Source organism: Lissotriton helveticus, chromosome 5_1 (genome assembly GCF_964261635.1).
Source record: "Lissotriton helveticus chromosome 5_1, aLisHel1.1, whole genome shotgun sequence".
Taxonomy (NCBI): Eukaryota; Metazoa; Chordata; class Amphibia; order Caudata; family Salamandridae; genus Lissotriton; species Lissotriton helveticus.
The window spans coordinates 1,841,786,351-1,841,808,492 of record NC_136065.1 but is presented as its reverse complement, the minus strand read 5'-3'; the positions used below and the strand labels follow the sequence as shown (position 1 = coordinate 1,841,808,492).

Genomic DNA, 22,142 nt, shown 5'->3' with positions numbered 1-22,142 from the left:
ACTGTAAAAGCATGGTATGGTTTCTAAGCCATAAAATACATACATAAATAAAGACTAAAAGTACTCAACTGGTGCTTCTAAAATACGCCTACCCCTATGTACCTAACCTAAGTCTAGTACGAGGGAAGAAGTAAGTATGGTGTAGCATAGGTTTAGTTTATCTGCCAAGAATGTAACCAAGATTTCTCTTAGGGTCTATTCAGCTCCGTACCGTGGTTTAGAATGAAGGAGGTCTGGTATCTCTGTCTCGGGACTCGATTTCCCAACACCCCCAAGGAGAGTTTGGAAACACTGGAGCTGGTTCTCAGTGAGAGAAAGGCAGCCTCTGTCAGTGCGTCAGCTGGAGGGTCGGCTTCCTTCGGCACTTGCTGCAGCGAGATCCGTCGGGCAAGTAGATAGTAGGACTGCTCCAAACCACCGTGTGTTTGCTAGGGCAAGTGTAGGCATATTTATACCTTGAAGGTGCCTGGTTTGACATAAAGTCGTACATAATAACGTCACCAAAGAACCCCAAGGGAATGGTAGTTCTTTGAAAACGCCATGATTTCTAGGACAAATCAATATTCAAGAAAGGGGATGTCCCGGACTGCTGAAGCAGAGTTTTCCAAGAAATTGTTGTGGCTTTTTGGAACTAGTGGAAGAAGCCATGCCTGTATTTGGACTGGTTGGGTAATGTCTAAATATGGTTATGATCGCTATGCCTATATAAGGGTAATGTGAATTATACCTATAACGCTCCTTGACAAGACCCGCCCAGTCATCTCCACAGATCCAAATAAAGCTATGAATCAATACACGGCATGGATGAATAATGCTATGAATGCATTGGTACCACATAGAACAATCTCAAGAAATAGGACGGCGCCTTCCGCACCTTGGTTCATGGAAGACCTCAGAAAACAAAAGCAAATTTGCAGGAACCACGAAAGACACTGGCGTAAAGCCTATGCTACGGAAAGCAAATCTCGTTATAAGGAGGAACTTGCTAATTATAAAAAGATGATCACTGAGGCAAAAAGGAAGTTCTACAGTGAAAAAATCGAAAACGCAAAGAACTCCAACAAACAACTGTACGAGGTAGAGAAGAAACTGGTAGGGAAAGCACCTGATGTTGCCCCTCCCCATTCACAAGCCCTTTGTGACGCTTTGGCTAACTACTTTTATGCAAAAGTTAACAATATTTATTTAGAGTTCTCATCTAAGGATAACTCCACCGCTTATCCAACCAATACTATACCTCCCGAATGTTCCTTAACTCAATTTAAAGAAATTAATGAGTTACAAATAACTGATATTATTAAACTCCTAAAAACAGGATCAGCTCTGGACCCATGTCCACCCAAAGTTCTCTTTCCCATAATTGACTCAATCACGGAGGTAATTATGCAAATATGCGATGCCATGTTTAAATCAGGGATCTACCCCGATATGTTAAAAAACATTCTCCTGAAACCGCTTTTAAAAAAAACGCATTTGGATAAAGATGAAATGAAGAACTTCAGACCTATAGCCAGCCTCCCCTTCCTAGCTAAGGTTGCAGAGAGAGCAATGAATTGTCAGCTGTCTGAATACATTAAGGAACATCATTTGTTAGACGACACCCAGTTCGGTTTCCGTAAGCTTCACTGCACGGAAACCGCTCTCATCAAGGCCGCCGAAGATATTAGACTCATTAGAGATCAGTGAGGGACGGCAGTGCTTGTATTACTGGATTTATCTGCGGCCTTCGACACGGTCGATCATTGGATTCTGATCGACCGTGTCGCCAACCTCGGCATTCAACTCAGAGCTAAGAACTTGTTGGCCACTTTCCTGGCTGGAAGAACACAGACTGTCACATTAGGACCATTTCAGTCGGCCGAATTGTCTCTGCCCTGCGGGGTTCCTCAGGGCTCATCCCTTAGTCCGACACTTTTTAATATCTACGTGTCGGACCTAGCTAGAGTTATTAAATCATATGGGATGAGCCTTACCTCCTACGTCGACGACACACAGTTGGTGCTCGCCATCAACAATCATGGAGAGGAGGTGGCCGAACGCTTTCAAGAAGGCATGCTGGCCATCAAAGACTAGATGGCCAGCAATTGCCTTAAACTTAACTCTGAGAAGACGGAGGTTGTCATCTTTGGAAAACTCTTCCCGGTATGGTCACCCTCTTGGTGGCCTTCATCTCTGGGCTCTCTACCCATCCCTGTCCCAAGGGTCAGGAATTTGGGAATCATTTTTGATGGCAACCTTAACTTTGTCCCCCACGGCAACCAAGTAGCTTCAACAGCATTCTACAAGTTGAGATGGATAAAAAAAATCACCCCGTTCCTCCCAGACAGTGCTCGGAAAACATTGGTAAGCACGTTGGTACTTTCCTCACTGGATTACTATAACAGCCTATTTACTAACGCACAATCTCGAGTTATAACTAAAATGCAGATGATACAAAATGCGGCGGCGAGACTGCTTTCAAGGATCCCCAAATTCAACCTGATTGCCCAAACTATTCGGAACTATCATTGGCTGACGATTAAGAATCGAATAAAATTCAAAACTCTATGCCTCTCCTACAAAGCGGTACATAAACAAGGTCTGCAGTTTCTCAGAGAACAGCTCACTGTCCACTGCCCCACTAGACAACTGAGATCAGCGACAGTGTTTCAACTAGTGGTACCGCGCACAAAGACTGTCTCCTGGGGAGATAGACGTTTTGTGGTCACGGCAGCCAAACTTTGGAACACTCTTCCACTACAGATTCGATCAAGTCAATCTTTTTTTCAATTCCGAAAACGACTAAAGACCTGGCTGTTCAACCAGTCACCCATCCGGTGCACTTATGAACGGGTCCTTTTTTCCATAAACACTTATCCTTGAGTTCATGTACAAAATCGCAGCGCCGAGACGCCTACGGGCATTTGTTCGCGCTTTATAAATGTCAAAAATAAATAAAATCAATTACACTAGGGTCCTAAAGCGCTATACAACAGTATCCAGGAACTGCGTGAGGTGGAGCTACTCTGTCAGGTCTCGAGTCCACTCCTGAAATTGGCAAGGGAGGCAGAGTTTCGGTGGTGGAAGTGGAGGTCGCTCCAGGTTTTGGCTGCGAGGTGGGAGAAGGAGCATCCTCTGGCTCGGGAAAGATGGAAGTGGGAGATGGTGGAGAGGGCCAGGGAGGCAGACCGCATGTGTCTGGTGGAAGGTTAGGTGGTTATTCAGGTATTCTGGTCCCGTGGTGGAGACTTTTTTAGCCATGCATGAGCAGTTTGAAGTGACATCTCTTCTTGACGGGGAGCTAGTGCAGGCTACAGAGGTGTGGTGTGATGTGGGATCTGGACACGTCCAAGATGATTCTTGCTGCTGCATTCTGGATTGCTGTGAGACACCTGAAGAGGAGGATGGTGGTGGTGGTGGTGGTGGTTCCGGCGTAGAGGGCGTTTGTGTAGTCAAGTCGACTGGTGATGAGGGCTTGAGTGACTGTTCTTCTGGTGTTGGTTGGGATCCATCTGAAGACTTTACGGAGAATGTTTACGGAGAATTCAGAGAGTGTTCAAGCAGGTGGAGGCAACCAAGTTCACCTTTCGTCTTATGAAGAGCTCGCTGTTGAGGATGATGCCGGGGTTGCAAGCATGGGTGGGAGCTGGTCTGAGGGTGGAGGGCCACCAGGAGTCCCACAGTGAGGCGGGTCTTCCGAAGAGGAGCACTTTGGTTTTGTGGGTGTTGAGTATGAGGCACCTGGCTCTCATCTAGTCGTCAACGTTGGTCATGGCGTTCTGCAAGTTCCCTCTGGTGGTGTCTGGGTCTTCGGTGGAGTGTAGGAGTATCAAACATCGCATGCATGTTACAAAGACAGGCCTTCGGGATTCTCTCTTGCTAGTGCTCAATGACTGTGGCAGTACTGGTAAAAGGTACACAAGAGAGAGCGACTATAGTGGTCCGTAACAAAGACTTAGGCAAATTTTTGTACACTGTTTCATTTACAGAGGAACAGATGTAGAATATTAAGTACAAGTTCAAAGATCCATTAGAGGATCATTAAGCCATGGCAATTGGGGGGGTGTGCGAGTGGGACAGGTGCACTGCCAGACAATAACTCAATGTGCACAATAATAGACATTTACCTAGAATCTTGGGGTTACTTCATACCTTTGCGGATGGCATCTTGTCTTGCTACAGCATATCATGTACGTGCTCATGACTGAGGCACAAAGGTGTGCTAGTCTGCTCGGGTACAAGTTCAGCAAGGAACATATTAATACCCTTCTGGTAAATTATTTTTCAGATGGTTCTACTTGTGGTCTCTAAACAGACACTTCAGTTAATATTGCAAGTCTCTTGCTCATACCCTTGGGTCCAAAATCAGCCTAGAAGGCAACAGCATGCCTACAATGGTGTCATCTGTGTTGTAATCTTCACCCACACCCTTACACAGGCTTACCTTATATCTCAAAGAGAATGGGTGACCTGGGCAAATTCCCAAGGGAGATAAAAGCCAACATTAGAGAGTGAACCCAGGATTACCAGACGTGCCAATAAGGCTTATTGCAAGACTTGTGCAGCTGGCAGGTGCCAGAGTTAAAACCAGTCCTAATGATGTGTGCACACAACTTGTGTGCACATCCCAGTGTATGGGCACACCCTCTGGTTCTACGAATATAAGTAGACTCCTTTGACTTTCACAGTTTTTTTATTGTTTTCATCAAATTCAATTTATATTCTCCATGATTCAATCAAATAAACATGGCTCCAATGCATTTCGGGCCAGGTGCCCTTTTTCAAGGAGCTCTAGAGATAAAGAACGAGCATCATTGTATTAAAGACATAAACAATATGGTAATTAGCATGGTTGATCAAATCACAGTATGCCAATTTAAACGGACAGTAACAACGTGATGCAGGTACCAGTGAATGTATACATACGTGCATGTGTAGGAGTGATGAAAGCCCGAGTGTTTAGAAAAATATCAAGTGTTTACAGATACAGACGGGAGCACCCGAGTGAGACAACGGCTTAAGGTCATGCCAAAAGTAAAAACAGCTGAAAGCTGAGCTCACGTTTATTGCCAGCGTTCGTTGAAGCTAAATGGAGTGAAACGGGGATGTTAGAACCAAAGAGCAGTGAAATACGGGTCGCATTTAACTTCAGGAGCTCGAAAGAGTCTCCGTTAGGCTTACCGGCATTTGATTGGAAGTCGGGACTGAAGGGTCTCCGTACGTGTGGCTGGACGCGGCTAACCGCGGGGGGAGTGTGGTTATATTACGCATTGGCGTGATATTCACATAGTGGTAGGACTAGGGTTCTAACAAGTAAAAATAAACGACGGACATCAAGTAAGGAGGAAAACGGGTCGGACATCTTGGAATAGAATGAAAACCGGGAAGGTGTGAGGAAAGAAGGTGTAAGATAGTGTCAAATGGTGACAAATGCTGGTGTAAATAATGTATTCAAAAAGAAACATAAATAACATAGTAGTCAAGTCACATGACAAATGTGTATAACGTGGAACATGAATATTAATAACATTTGTAATGGTGTCGCACAATGAGATAAGTGTCCTTATGTACCACAAAGGTATTTTAAAGAAAGCAACTCAGTTCAATACGGTCGTTAAGGCCAAATGGTTTATAAGACTGAAGACGATAAATCCAGGTTGTTTCTTTTTGTAAAAGAAGTTTATTATTGTCTCTTCCTTCTTTTTTTTCTATGGTTTCTAACACCATGAACTTTAACTGTGCCACGTTGTGGTTGTGTTCCATGAAGTGCGTAGCCACACTGGATTTTAACTGTTTCGTTCTTATGTTTGATTTGTGTTCATTTAGTCGTACCTTGATCTTTCTCTCGGTTTTTCCTATGTATATTTTCCCGCAGGGACATTTGAGAAGATATATAAGGTTAGATGAATCACATGTGGCGTTGGTGTTTACTTTTATTTCTGTGCCCTTCATTGGGTGGTTGATTTTGTTGCCTGGAATAATATTGTTACAACTATTGCAGTTGAAGCACGGCCTCGTGCCTTTGTAAGTGGTTTCTTGGGGTGTTTCTCTCGATAAGATCTCTTTTATGTTGTTGGCTCTCGTGTATGCAAAGATCGGTGGATCCTTGAAAAGGTCTTTAAAATCCGGTTCTGATGTCAGGATTCTCCAGTGTCCCTGTATAATTTTTTTGTATCGTCCACTCAATGTGGAGAATCTAGATACGACAACCGTTCTGTTGTTTTCACATTTAGTTGATTTTTTTTAGAGCCCTTTCATGTTGGATTAAGGATACTTTATTCATAGCCTCGCTTGTCATTTCAGGTGGATAACCTCTCTCGATGAATCTTGCGTTCATTTCATTAATGCGTTTGGTATAAACTTCAGGGTCAGAAACTATACGTTTGACTCGCAGCATTTGGCTAAACGGAAGGTGTCGTTTGAGAGAGTTCTGATGGAAGCTTGAAAAATGCAACGTATTGTTGCGATCCGTTGATTTTCTATAGAGATCTGTTGCTAGGCCTGTGCTTGACCTAGTGATGGACACGTCCAAAAAGTTAATGTTTTGTTCATTCAGATTCCAGGTCAATTGGGTACGATGGTCTTTAGTATTGAGGATGTTTAATTCATTTTCTAGCTCATTTTGTGTGCCTTTCCACAAGAAAAAAAGATCGATGTATCGAACGTACATCAGTAAATTGTTGGTCCAATTAGAATTGTCGTAGATATGCGTTTGTTCAAAATCCGCCATGTATGTGTTAGCGTATGCCGGCGCGGCGCAATTGCCCATGGACATCCCAGAGAGCTGTTGAAACCATTTACCATCGTGGGTGAAGTAACTATGATAGAGAGTAAAAATCATTAGTTCCATGAGTAGGACTTGTAAGGGTTCAGAAATGTCGCTGTTCAACAAAGTTTTTTCAATAGCGTCGATTCCACCATCATGAGGAATGGATGTGTATAAACTATTTACATCGGCTGTGCAGAATATCAATTTGTCATTTTCATGAATAGTAATTTCAGACAGTTTCAGTAAGAAGTCGGTGGTATCCTTAATGTAACTTTTAAGTAGTTTAACTGAAGGTTGGAGGTACCGGTCAAGAAATTTTCCCACCGGTTCATGCAGAGAGCCTTTAGTTGATACGATCGGCCTCATTGGAGGATCCATTAGACATTTGTGAATTTTTGGAAGTAAGGTAATAGTTGGACTTCTTGGAAATTCAATCAGTAGATACTTTTTGGTGCGTTCGTCAATGATACCTGAATCGTATGCTTTGGTGACAATTGTTGTTAGAATGGCCTTGTATTGGCTAGTTGGGTTGGCTTCTAATAAAGAATACGTATCAGATGTCCAAATGTGTTCATGCATTTTAGATTCGTACATGTTAGAGCTCATTACAACGAGGGCGCCCCCTTTGTCCGCTTTGATGCATTTGATCGTCTTATTGTCAGCAATCTTTCTTAATGTATCTTTGTCTTTTTGTGTTATGTTCAGAGATTTTGGTTTTTTCTTGAAGTTGATTTTTTCAAGGTCCTGTTTCACTAATGTCTCGAAGGTATCAATGCTTTTGTGGCTTACAGGTGGTATATATGAACTTGGTGGGCGCAAGCCGCGCAGGAGATCCGGTTTTTTATCCACAGTTGGTGGGAGCACATTTTCAAAAAAATGGCGTAGCCTTAACTTCCTTGTGAGTTTGAATGTACTAGTCTCCAATTCAAGTTGAGTTGTAGGAGTGGTCGGGATAAATGATGTACCTTTTTGTAATAGGTTAGTTTCATAGTCAGATAGTTTGATGTTGGAAATGTTGATAACTAGCGATTTGTTTTCTTTTTGTCCTTCTTGGCAACATTAACTTTTTGGACGTGTCCATCACTAGGTCAAGCACAGGCCTAGCAACAGATCTCTATAGAAAATCAACGGATCGCAACAATACGTTGCATTTTTCAAGCTTCCATCAGAACTCTCTCAAACGACACCTTCCGTTTAGCCAAATGCTGCGAGTCAAACGTATAGTTTCTGACCCTGAAGTTTATACCAAACGCATTAATGAAATGAACGCAAGATTCATCGAGAGAGGTTATCCACCTGAAATGACAAGCGAGGCTATGAATAAAGTATCCTTAATCCAACGTGAAAGGGCTCTAAAAAAATCAACTAAATGTGAAAACAGAACGGTTGTCGTATCTAGATTCTCCACATTGAGTGGACGATACAAAAAAATTATACAGGGACACTGGAGAATCCTGACATCAGAACCGGATTTTAAAGACCTTTTCAAGGATCCACCGATCTTTGCATACACGAGAGCCAACAACATAAAAGAGATCTTATCGAGAGAAACACCCCAAGAAACCACTTACAAAGGCACGAGGCCGTGCTTCAACTGCAATAGTTGTAACAATATTATTCCAGGCAACAAAATCAACCACCCAATGAAGGGCACAGAAATAAAAGTAAACACCAACGCCACATGTGATTCATCTAACCTTATATATCTTCTCAAATGTCCCTGCGGGAAAATATACATAGGAAAAACCGAGAGAAAGATCAAGGTACGACTAAATGAACACAAATCAAACATAAGAACGAAACAGTTAAAATCCAGTGTGGCTACGCACTTCATGGAACACAACCACAACGTGGCACAGTTAAAGTTCATGGTGTTAGAAACCATAGAAAAAAAAGAAGGAAGAGACAATAATAAACTTCTTTTACAAAAAGAAACAACCTGGATTTATCGTCTTCAGTCTTATAAACCATTTGGCCTTAACGACCGTATTGAACTGAGTTGCTTTCTTTAAAATACCTTTGTGGTACATAAGGACACTTATCTCATTGTGCGACACCATTACAAATGTTATTAATATTCATGTTCCACGTTATACACATTTGTCATGTGACTTGACTACTATGTTATTTATGTTTCTTTTTGAATACATTATTTACACCAGCATTTGTCACCATTTGACACTATCTTACACCTTCTTTCCTCACACCTTCCCGGTTTTCATTCTATTCCAAGATGTCCGACCCGTTTTCCTCCTTACTTGATGTCCGTCGTTTATTTTTACTTGTTAGAACCCTAGTCCTACCACTATGTGAATATCACGCCAATGCGTAATATAACCACACTCCCCCCGCGGTTAGCCGCGTCCAGCCACACGTACGGAGACCCTTCAGTCCCGACTTCCAATCAAATGCCGGTAAGCCTAACGGAGACTCTTTCGAGCTCCTGAAGTTAAATACGACCCGTATTTCACTGCTCTTTGGTTCTAACATCCCCGTTTCACTCCATTTAGCTTCAACGAACGCTGGCAATAAACGTGAGCTCAGCTTTCAGCTGTTTTTACTTTTGGCATGACCTTAAGCCGTTGTCTCACTCGGGTGCTCCCGTCTGTATCTGTAAACACTTGATATTTTTCTAAACACTCGGGCTTTCATCACTCCTACACATGCACGTATGTATACATTCACTGGTACCTGCATCACGTTGTTACTGTCCGTTTAAATTGGCATACTGTGATTTGATCAACCATGCTAATTACCATATTGTTTATGTCTTTAATACAATGATGCTCGTTCTTTATCTCTAGAGCTCCTTGAAAACGGGCACCTGGCCCGAAATGCATTGGAGCCATGTTTATTTGATTGAATCATGGAGAATATAAATTGAATTTGATGAAAAGAATCTATTTTCAAATTATGAAACAATATAAAAAAAACTGTGAAAGTCAAAGGAGTCTACTTATATTCGTAGAACCAGAGGGTGTGCCCATACACTGGGATGTGCACACAAGTTGTGTGCACACATCATTAGGACTCATACACTTGGCGCTACACGGACGGTTACGCCACCAGTAGGAGCACCTCTAATCTATTTACAATTCAAAAACGTTCTTACCAAACTTCGTTTCTCTACAAAACGCTGTGCATTGCCCACACCATTTGTTTCTAGAGTTAAAACCAGCACATCTACCAAGTATGTGTGTAGTTTATAGACAGGCACACAGTTTGGTAACGCTCAAGCACAATAGCATGACTAGTGGACCATGCTTTTTTCAAACTAGGGAAACTAGCAGTTTTCATACAACATTAAAGTATAACAGGTCATAAAAAATATGCGGGTGTGTACATTACCCTTTATTTTCAGGCCTAATGAAAGAGGCTCATATTAAATTTCCATCATCGGTGAGACAACAGTGTCAGCTAGTATACAACCAGGGTCAATTGCCGGGGGGCGTGGCTTCGGCGCGACACGGAATGGCTGCCTGGTGAAGGCGCTCCGCTAGCCGACAATTCCATCCTGCGATAACATCCTGCAGCAATGCCCCCACCCGCAGATAAATTGCGGCGCTACTGCGGCTTCTAAGTTGGGAAACCGCATCCGAGGAAATACGGCTATCTCAGCGGCACAACAGCAGTGTTATCGTGCTTGAGGGGCCGGAGCGGGCTCGAAAGAAAATGGCGGCGAGAGGACAGTGACGGCTGTGCTCCGGTGCTTGGGCCCCCTGGGAATGTGGAGCCTGTCAGATATGCCCAGGTGTTGATAGGTAGCAGACTGGTGTGGGCGGAGGCGCCAAGCGGTGTGCCCGCGCGAGGAAGACGTTTGCTGCGTCTGGACCCCCTTCGTACTGTGCGCCGGAGTGGAGCCTGTGCAGTTACCGGTGGTGAGGGCTCGTGACTTGGAGCACTGTCTCGGCGGAATGCGGCTCCCCTGAAGTGGAGGCCTGAGGCGGTTTCGAGGCACAGCGGATCGGAGAGGAGACGGGGCCCTTTTGGAGAGCGCGGCTGGAGGAGCCCGGCAGGGGTAAGTGAGACGACTGTTTGGTCTGGGCTGCTGAGTGGTGGAGCTGGTGCCGGGCGCCATTTTACTGGAGCGCAGCGCGGTGCGGTGCCGCTGAGCGGTAAGGGGCACAGGCTAATAGTTGCGCTCACAGGGACCCGGGGGGGTCGGGGCTGACCTCAGGAAGCTGGGGGGCTCTGACTGTGGGCACCGGGACCAACCCTGATTTGTGTTCGGGTTGGGGGGGTCTGGGTGGCCGCAGGGGGCTGCCGGGCAGACAGGTGGAGCCACTGGCTTAGCCTGGTGTACCATGGAGCGGAGGAGCGCATAGCTCTATGTCTGGGCTCCTGGGCTGGCTTATCGGGGGGCCCGCGTCACTTAAGACTTACGCCGCTGCACAGGAGAGACCGGGGCGGAACACTGCGGAACTGCGTGGGGTCTGGCATTGAAGACATCACGCTACAGAGTGGAGACTTGGTCTGCGCTACACTAAATAGAGTGCTGAGGAGGAGATATCTTCGCCTGTGACTGGTGGCATTTGGGCTGAGACCCTTTATAGAGGCAATCCGAGGCACAACTCTGCAGGGGCGCTTGTCATGGGGAAAACGGAACCCCGGCAGGCCAAGTTGCAATTTGAAAACAAGCGCAACACACGCACAGCGGATGGCATGGGCGACGGTGGAGCGCTAGGAGGGCATCAGGGCTCGGAAGAAGATTCAGCTGATGACACACGTTCTATACTATTGGAACTCAGAGCTGGTATGAAAACTATTGATGGGAAGATAGACGCTCTAGTCGCCGGGTTGGATGTGGTTAATAAAAAGGTTGAGAAACATGAGCAACGGTTGGATATTCTCAAAAAACGGGTCTCGGACACTCATGATGCGCAGGCTGAATCCAGAACGCAAATCCTGCAGATGGAATATATACGCCGTCATACGTGCTAAAAAATGAGGACTTAGAAGCGCGCTCTAGGCGCAATAACCTGCGCATTGTAGGCCTATCGGAGACCACACCCATATCCAAAATGGAGACAGTTATAGATCCTTGGGGCCCAGGCCCAAGCCAGGTACACCGCCCCGGCCTCTCATAGCGCGCCATTTGAACTATGCAGACAGAGATGTGGTGTTGCGTGAGGCCAGGGCTAAAGAACCGGTGATGTATAAGGGCGACAAGTTGTCGTTCTTCCCTGATTACACCCCAGGAGTGCAAGCGGCGAGGAAGGAATTCGTGCCGGTGAAAAAACTGTTGCGAGAGGCCTCCGTACCGTACCGCCATGTTTTACCCAGCCAAACTAAAGATCACACACGAGGAACCGGCGCACTTCTTTACTGATGCAAAATCAGCTCTGAAATTTACAAAACATATCTGCAAGGGTAGAAAGGCGGCTCTTTTGACGGACAAGACACTCGAAGACTCTGGTCTCAACGATGCGGACTGAATAGATGGAGATTTGTAATGACCTAGCTGGCATAGCGCATGGAAAAAAGGCATGTCAGATGTGGTACAGGTGCCTGCCCAGAGTGGGGATAGAATGACTCGCAGTTCACTGTCATTATAACCTGTTGGATTGATTGTTATATAATGTTAGTCCCTATACTCAAGGCCTGACTGCAAAAGGCGGGCATATTGGTTGAAGGTCGGCAACCGCACTACGGTGTGGGTGTTCGCTGCTGGCCCGCATCCCCTAGCGGGAGATCCACGATTGGTGGTTTACATGGAGTTTATTGATTATTGTTGGGGGGTGGAGGAAGTATATCTCGACCTTATTGGGAGGTTGGAGTGGGTGGAGGGTGGGCGGGACTGGCAAAGGGTTCATTGTATGTTTTATGATTTATATTATGTTTTTCCACATGAATTCTACGACACGCACAGAACATGGTTGGATGATTGGGGGGCTGAACCAGCATGAGAGGCACCCGAACTGGAGACACCGATGTAGAATCAGATGTCGCCATTTAGCATAGCGTGGCAGATGCATGTAGGCTCTTGACTTGGAATGTCAGAGGCTTGAACTCATCGAAAAAAGTCAGGCTGGTGTTGACGTATTTTAGATAGGCATGCAATTCACATAGCACTCCTACAGGAGACATCTCACCAAATATACGGATGGGGGAACAGCCAGTAGGTGGGCGGGATTTAGACTATCGGCTTCGTACTCTTCCTATGCCAGGGGGGTCATGATCCTGATTAAAAGGGGTGTGGACTTCCAGCCTCTGCACACGTATGCGGATGACGAAGGTGGATGTGTGATGGTTTGTGGCAGACTGCAGGGCAGAGTGGTCACCATTGTGAATATCTATGGCCCCATTGCAGAGGATGTAACTTGTGTACGGAGAATGCGTGGGGTATTGAGAGAGTGGCCGGAGGCCCCGGTATTGCTAGGTGGTGATCTCAATACCTATTTGGATGCGGAACGGGACAAGTCCAATCCCCTGTCGCACCGCACCCCCAAGGTGGCTCAGATGTTGAGATGTGTAATGGAAGAATTTGGGATGCTGGATATTTGGCGAGTTAGGAACCCACAGGTGAAAGCTGGTACACATGCAACGCCAGCTCACGGTAGCTGGTCGAGGTTAGATTACTGGCTAGTGGGGGGAAGAGGTGATTGGTTGGGTACGGGAGATCCATCCACTGGCTCGTACATTGTCGGATCATAACCCCGTTAAACTAGAAGTGATCTTCCCCTCAACACGACGTCCCCCGTTCACGTGGCGCCTACGCTCTGAAGCTCTGTTAGACCCAGTATATGAGTCGACGATCAGGACAGGCATTACACAGTATTTCCAACTAAACAAGGGGTCTGTTGCTGAGGCTGCCACCTTGTGGGAGGCTCTCAAAGTTATCATAAGCGGGGTCTGCATAAGCACAGCGGCGGGCATATTAAGAGATATACGCACGCAACTGGGAAATACTGAGGCTGAACTGCGCAAGCTGGAGCGTAAATATGAGGCAGACCCCAGAACGGATACGCTGGCTGAGCTGCAGAGGTTACTCAATGAGTTTGAGAAACTGGCAGAAACCGAATTAAAATACCTGTCACGTAGGCACACAGCTAGACGATACGGGGAAGGAGGCAGACCAGGGCGGGATTTAGCGTTTAGGATCAAAACACGATTGGAGCAACCGAGAGTGGACAGGATTGTAGATGAACTAGGGGGTGATCATATTGAACAGGGAGACATAGTACAGCAATCCAGACAGTTTTATGCAGATTTATATAGATCCCGCGGGAAAGCAGAAATGGATGCATACCTGGATGATGTGGCATGCGCCTGGCTATCTGATGCTCACAGAGAATATCTGTGCTCACCGATAGATGAACAAGATGTGAAAACCGCGATCGCAGCCTTGGCTAACGGGAAGGCGCCTGGTCCAGATGGACTGACGGTGGAATTTTATAAAAAATATGCAGACCTTTTGGCGCCCCATCTCCTTGAAATGTATGCAGAGGCCCATGAGTCTGGAGAATTGCCCCCCTCATTGCCGGAGGCGATGATGATCACATTGCACAAAACAGATAAACCAACGGACAGATGCGATTCATATTGCCCACTTTCTTTGCTTAATATAGATACGAAAATTTTGGCCAAGATCCTAGCGACTCGCCTACAACCACTGATGCAGAAACTGGTTCTGCCTGATCAGTCGGGTTTCATACCCGAGCGATCTACATCATATAATTTGCGTACGATCTTCTCCACGTTCCATGTTCTGGAACCTGGGTTGCAGGCGGCGGCCGTGTTTCTGGACGCGGCCAAGGCCTTTGACTCGGTCGAATGGCATTACCTTCATTATATATTGCGCCGTGTGGGATTTCCACCACTATTTCTGCAGTGGATTGTGGTGCTGTACTCCAAACCGAGTGCGAGGGTGCGAATAGGAGGTCTCACATCGGACTCTTTTCCCATTACAAGGGGCACGCGGCAGGGCTGTCCCCTATCACCATTCATTTTTGCTTTGATATTAGAACCTCTGGCGTGTGTGATCAGACAGAGGCCCCGGGAGGCAGCACTTAACTTTAACCATCGCCCGGTGGGTGTATCACTATGCAGACGACATGGTCCTCTTTGTTCGGGAACCGTCCAAATATTTGGCACAACTGCTTAGAGAATATGTCCGGTTTGGTCTACTGTCAGGGCTCATTATAAACTGGGACAAGTCTTTTGTAATGCCACTGACCACCTTGACTACCTGTCCGGAATTTCCGTTGATATGGACCACAGGTCCGGTTAAATACTTAGGAGTCTGGATACAGAGAGACCCGCAGATTGTGATTAGGGAGAACTATGGCAGAGCCTACGCGGCGCTGGAAACGCAGGTAGACAATTGGATAACATTGCCGTTGTCGTTGGCAGATCGCATCGCATTGATAAAGATGGTGGTGCTGCCACAAGTCCTTTATTTATTTCTCAACATTCCCATAGGGCTCACACAGCAGTTCTTTAGGATGCTGAGAGGTCAGCTGATTCGGTTGGTGTGGGGAGGTATGCATGCTCGAGTACAGTGGACGATACTGACTAGGGGGTACGAGAGAGGTGGATTTGAGGCCCCGGATTTTTATGTGTACTATCTAAGTGCACAAGCTCAATATTTGTATTATTGGTACAGCGCACACGCCTTCACATGTTGCGGTGGAAGAGGGAGACGCGGCCCCAGTCCCGCTGCATAGCGTGGTCACGCACCGTCGGCGTGGTACTCCGAGGGCGGAAATCAACTCGGTGGATGCTACCATAGCTGCCTGGTGGAAAATTGGACAATTGGCACAGAAACTGCCACTCTATGCCCCGGCGTTATACCTGGAGTGTCACGCTGAGTTGTCCGTAACACAGGAGAAGCCGTCACTCCGACTGTTAACTGAGGCAGGACTCAGAACTATGGCAGATGTTTATGAGAATGGCTCAGTCTTGGCGGAAGATGACCTGACTTACATTAACAACCAGTCGTTGTTTCGTTTTGCGGTACACAGGCTGCGGCATGCACTCAGGGTACACTACCCCACATACCCACAGGAACCACCTACACTGACCTCATTGCAATACACACTCACTGCCCCCAGCAATAAAAGTTTAGTTTCCAAACTATACAAAATGATAAAGCTGGAGACTGCGGAGGGCCAGGATCGTAGTTGGGAGAGGTGGTCTGCTTGTCTGCCTGAACCCATTGGGGAGACGGACTGGAAATACATATGTGGGCTAACAGGGACGCTGTGTATGAATGGCAATTTGAGGATTATTCACTTTAAATACATACACCAGGTGTACTATACTCCATTGAGACTGCAGGGGTATGGACTGCGAGCATCCGCGGAGTGCAGGCGATGTGGCCGAGAAAAGGTGGATTTTATGCATCTGGCATGGGACTGTCAAGCGGTATGAGAATTCTGGGAGAAAGTGGTGACCTGTCTGAATGAAATGGTAAATGTGGGGCTGCGCTGTGAGCCACTTGCCTGCTTGCTGTGCTGTGTGCCGCATATCAAAGGAGTAACCAGCAAGTTTGTGCGCCTTGCGTTACTGATGGCGACTCGGAGGGTGGCTATGACATGGGGGGGGGGGGGGCAGGAATAGACCGAGAGTGGGTTTATGGCTCAAAGACCTGGTATATTGCAGAGATAATTTGATGGCTTACACCGAGGAACTGCCTGAAATTTCGAGGCCCAGAGACATTTGGGAACCGTTAAGAACTTATCTGCTCAACCAAGAAGAAACTTCAGCTGCTTAATAGTGTATGGGGGGGTGGACATACTCTGTTTGCATGGCTCGGCCTCCAGATATGTTGGACTTACAGTACTAGATGAAATGCGTGGAAGTTGATGTGGACAGTTGATCTTTATTTCTCTTTGTTTTTTCTTTTTTTTTTTTTTTGTTTTTTCCCTTTTTGGTTCGAGGAGTCCTCCCTGGTCTTGTGAGGGAACATGTTATCACTGTTGAAATTGAATTCCATTTTGTCCCGATGTCTAGACTATGAGAAGCAAGGTACATATACTTTTAGGTATTAGACAATGTGGACACGCAATTTGTACATATGGTGATGGAACGTAGTGATGATGTAACTTCCCTTTCATTTCTTCAATAAAAACTTTTTTTTTTTTAAACGGGGTCAATTGCCACTCTACAGAGTAGAATCCAGCAGAGTTGTGTAAAGAACAAGACATGCACAGACATTTTTAGGACTTCAGCAAAACAACATGCTCAGGGCTGCGAGTACCAAACATATTTGAATAAGCAAGTCAGGATTTCCAACAGCAACTGCATTTATTAAGACATTCCGAATTACGTATTCGAATATGTTTTTTGTGCATGGATTATGCATCTCACATTAACAAATTCTGATGTCAAAAATGAAAATTAGAGTGAACCATTGTTTTGTGACACTGACCTTATAAAAAGGCGCAGTCCACATACCTGTGTTGATTTGTTATTTGTGTCCACAAGTTCAGCACCATCAGGGTCCCTTGGCCACTGCCCCTGCAGATAAGACCCAAGGATCGTGTCCAATGACGATGTACGCCTTACTCTGGAGACTTTGATAGGGAAGCTGGCTTTGTCCCCACGGGCAGAACAAGGAACACTGGCTGAGGAGAGGTAAAGGGGTTAAAAAGAGACAAAACATCTGTATTATGTAATTAATACATCAGCTTTATCAAAAACAATGAACTGCAGTAAAATTAAACAGTATAAATAGGCTGTCAAAAACACAGTTGCATCAACACAGCACTAGCAGTAACCATGGAAACCTTTAAGCAATAGATGAAGTTATTTATCATTACCAGTGTGGGATCTCAGATCAGTTTAATAAAAAAATATATTCCCCTTAGGAAAAAAAGCTGTAATATGCTCCTTGTCTCCAGGGTACTTCAAAAGGATTTACTTTAAACAAAAAAAGAAACCAATTATGAGCAAAAGAATCACTTGGGTTAAGGTAAGTGGCAGGGAAGCCATTTTAAAGCAATAAAGGAAGAAAATTAAATAAATTAACTAAATACACTGCAGCTTTATGGAGGCACTATTGGGACAGAAACTTTAAGGCAATTGAAGTTCAAAGAAAAGGACATCTCAGTGTCACCTGATAATATAGGTGCAAACATAATGCAACTCTAATTGCATCTCCGTTTTCAATTGTAGAACAACTGATGTTACAGCAGCAATTTCTGAACCTTGCTAACATTTCCTAAAACAGGTTTAAAATTAATTAAGATAATTTATTGAAGCATCACTTCTAAATATGACCAAGTGAATTATTTCTTTAAGTGACCCAGCAGTACTACTATCCATAATGTCCTGCACAGATACTTAATTCAGTTTAGTTTTCCAACTAGGGCAATCAAGATCACCCAAAACTATAGCAGGGTTCTGAATGAGGGTCAAAATCTGGAGCTGCAGACTCACTGCTGCTTGCACACTAATGCTGTTCACTTATTACACCCACAGCGTGGTGGATTTAGGAACATAAAAAAATAAAAAAATTAAAACACAATTGTTCCCACTATTGAGGGAACCCACTGTTTCCTTTTTATTACTTAACAGCTCGAGGGAAGTTGGGCAATGTACAGTTTGAGAGAAGGGACTGAGGGGGTTAGGATTCAACCAGGAGATTGAGGACCACAAAACCATATTACAAGTTGCGATTGGTTTCCAGAGGTCACTCGGGAAAAAACACACTCCAAGAGGGTTGTACGGCTTTACAACGCGTGCTTTTACACCGCGTGCCGTTACAACGCGGTTTTTTCAACGCAAGTCGTTACCATGACTTGCGTTGGAGGGGTGCGGACTTAGGAATTTTTTAATTTACTATTTCAACACCAGCCTACGTACAGTAGGGAAGGTGTTGGATAGTAAATAAAAAAATTCCTTGTCCTGCAGCGCCCTCCAGCGCAAGTCGTGGTAACGACTTGCGTTGAAAAAAACGCGTTGTAACGGCACGCGGTGTAACAGCCGCGTCGTAAAGGCTGTTCCCCTCCAAGAGTCAAGTGGACTGAACAAGGAGATGACACTCAGCACTTTGAGGGCACAGTAGCACATAACATTATGTTACACAGCCATCATAAGATCGGAGTGATGTATGGCATGGGCCATCATATTTTCCTACAACTAATACGACACTGTGGGGGGCTTGGCCAAGATGGCGACTAAAGCGGATGTGCAAATTGGAGCTCCATGCTGGGCTCACTAAGTATCCTGCCTTTATCCACCGTTTACACGTTGCCATCCACCCTAGTCTGCATGTAGCACCTTGCCTGGGGGCATCGCTGGACACCATCATGATGGTGTGAGGATGCCCGTCCAGCTCTCCACTGACTGGGTGTGCTAGCAAGGGCGGTGGCCCGGTGGAAGACATGAAGCGATGCAATATGCGAGGCGCGCTCACTCGACGCAGTGGATCCCGCTCCCACCAGTGGAAAACACAGGCCGTCTTGTACTGGGGGTGTCCACTCCCACGAATGCTGTGCATTACAAACAAGCATTGGCATAGCCAATAGGTCTCGCTTGTGGGACCTTATAATTATTTTGTTTTGCAAAACAATATCCTTGTAACTAAATACTTTTAAGGTCCCACAAGCGAGACCTATTGGCTATGCCAATGCTTGTTTTAATAGTTTGTGTTTTGTGGGGTTCACAACACCTTAAAGGGAAGCAAAGAGAAGAACTTGAAATAGAGGGTCGTGTGTGATGTGACTGACAGAGGGAAGGGGGGACACACCACAGTGGCAGACAAGTGAGGAGGGGAGATTGGGAGAAAAGAGGGAAGGGGAGGTGAAAATTCAGAGCAAATTCAACTAGAAAAGTGTTATGGCCGATGTAGCAGGGCGGTGCGTATTCTTGCGTGTGGTGTCGAACCTTGCCGGACACCTGAAATCCCAGCTCTCCCACCTGAGCGCAGTGTGTGATCCTGGGTTAGCATTCCCGTTGATGGCAATACCTTATCTCCCCAGATTGGGAGGGCTTAACAAGTTTACCATCTAGTGTGAAGGAAAGTATTAGCACCTACTTGTAAATAGGTTTGGCATTATGTTATCAGGGAATAATTCTGCCGCTGAAAACAGGGAGGGCTAAGGCAAAACGGACAGATATATTGATTTTAACGCTTTTCACTGTACACCGCACTCGGTTATTCTTACCGATAGCTTTTTTTTCTCTCAGTTGCTCTGGGTTAAAATCTGGTTTTAACTTTCTTTTCTGGGGCAAATAATGCCACCGTTTTCATTTTTCAAGCTAAGAATTGGACAATTATTTATTGACTATATCAGCTGCTGGGCAACATACGCAGCTGCTCCCCTCTGATTTACTTGGGATCATTTTGTAGTTTTATAAAGCGCTGAAAGTGCACGGCCACTGCCTCACGGCGCTGAGGTCCTGCTGTTGTATTGCGGTTGGATTGCAGTGGTTAAGCGCTGCCCGAGCTCTTGGTTCCACGGTGGCAAGCCCCTCGGCCCGGTATGTAAGAGAGCCCTGCGGCTTGTTTGACCCTTAAAGCGATTCACGATACAGCGCCAGAGCGCACGGAACTGTTTCTAGGCGCTGAAGTGGTGTTATCGTGACCCATCGCACTGCTGCTTCTTTGTACCAACCTTGAGAAGATGAGAGGCTGAGTGCAGCAGGTTGGTTCGGACTACACCCTGCACTATGCTATTTTGCGTAGTGTCAATCTCAGCTCTCGACATCGTGCGCTTTGTGCAGGGTGAATGTTCACGAGGAGGGGGCCGGAGAGATCCCTACAGTCTGCATTCCGAGGTTGGTGTCTGTTCTCCGGGTTCAGTGGGTGTCTGTGCTTGACGGTCCTGGCTGCGCCGATAAATTACAAGTGAGCATGTTACAAAAGCAAACGTTACGTTACATGAGACAATAGTGACAGTTGTGCAAGTATCAAGAGCAACAAAATACAAGAGGTAGCAAACGATATGCAATAGCATATCTGAGGGAACACGGCCTGGGGGAAGCTGGCTAGGGAGGGGGAGGAGAAATGAAAGGAAGGCTGTGTTTGCGGGGAGAGAGAGGGGAGGTGCTGGTGTGGGAGGGGGGGGGAGGTGCTGGTGTGGGAGGAGTGCTGCTAAGGCAAGGCTGTGTTTGCGGGGAGAGAGAGGGGAGGTGCTGGTGTGGGAGGGGGGAGTTGCTGGTGTGGGAGGAGTGCTGCTAGGGGAGGAGAAGCCCTGGCCGTGAATGCTCGTGCATGTTGACGTGAACTGCAAGAAAACGCCGGGCTGAAACCCCTTAGTTTGAAGAGGATTTTGCCGAAATGAATTCGATCCTATCCATTCCTTGCGGAATGGGACAGGCTCGACCTAAAAACGAGCAGGGGCCGCTGCTTACTACTGGTTGGGCAGAGCAGCCCAGGCTGTGTGACTGTCTACACTGGCCTCCCACCTCCAACTTCTCACAGGGTAGCCTGTCCACTGGCCTACTGACCTGTAGAGGAAACCACAGACCCGATTCTACTGTGTGCATTAACAGAGATACCCTAAATCACGCCTAAATGCATGCTTGGTGGCACAGTTCAACAAATGCATGGTGGAAGTGCCGGCCTGACTCCCACTGCACTGACCAACACCCATTCTCCCTCTGCTCGGCGGGCATTGGCTAGCGAAGATGGTGAAACCCAAAAGGTACCAAACCACAGCACGCAGGTAATGGCGAGACAGATGGACTCTGCGCTAGTGGGTAAGACACTAGGCACCCTTCAACACCTTGAGTAGACCCTGTAGGCCCACTCAATTCAACAGAGTGCTCCAAGCAATTATGGACACCAAGTCCTCCCTGGAAACTAGCATGGACTCTTTCTCCGTGGAAGTCAATGTGCTGCGGGATGACCACCGCAAATTGTCAGAGCAGATTAAAGACACTGAATCAGCGTTAGCATTGGTGTGCCTATCCAAACAGGACCAACGGGAATGCTTGAAGCAAGTGGAGAAGGAGGTTGTCACAGGGCAGAGGATGCGGAGGGCAGGTCAAGGCGAACTAACATCCGCCTACTGGGCTTGCAGCAGCAGGCTGAGGGCCCAGCGTAGAGTTATTCTTAGAAGACTGGATAGTGATATATGTCCTGTAGGGTAGTGCAACAAATGTTTTCTCCATGGATGCACATATTGTACTCCAGGTCGAGTCTCCCCCCACCCTGGATCTCCCGGGCCCCTCATAGCATGTCTCCTCAACTACAATGACCCCGACCTGCTCCTACAATGCTTTCCCACAAAGGCCCCTGGTCCTACGAAAGTGCTCGGATAATAATGTACCTATATTTCACCATGAAGGTGCAATATTGGCGTGGGTCATACTCACAAGTCAAGCAACATCTTCGGGAGCTGTATTTTAAGTTTGCTCTTCTGTTTCCCTCCAAGCAACATTATCAATGGCGACAAGACCCACATCTTCCACTCACCAGAAGACGTGTGAACATGGCTCCAAG

The 22,142-nt window shown here is 46.2% G+C and overlaps 1 protein-coding gene and 1 long non-coding RNA gene across 4 annotated transcripts in view; one reads left to right on the top strand and one right to left on the bottom strand.

Moving 5' to 3' along the window:
* Positions 1–22,142, bottom strand: part of FAM117A (family with sequence similarity 117 member A) — a 105,732-nt gene that overhangs the window by 42,540 nt on the left and 41,050 nt on the right. For both annotated transcript variants that reach the window (XM_078645260.1, XM_078645261.1), the window contains exon 2: positions 17,147–17,316. In XM_078645260.1, the coding sequence (XP_078501386.1) occupies positions 17,147–17,316 (170 nt within the window). The remainder of the gene's footprint in view (positions 1–17,146; positions 17,317–22,142) is intronic.
* The window catches only part of LOC144755891 (uncharacterized), a 226,891-nt gene that overhangs the window by 166,613 nt on the left and 38,136 nt on the right, over positions 1–22,142 (top strand). The gene's annotated exons all lie outside the window — the stretch shown is intronic.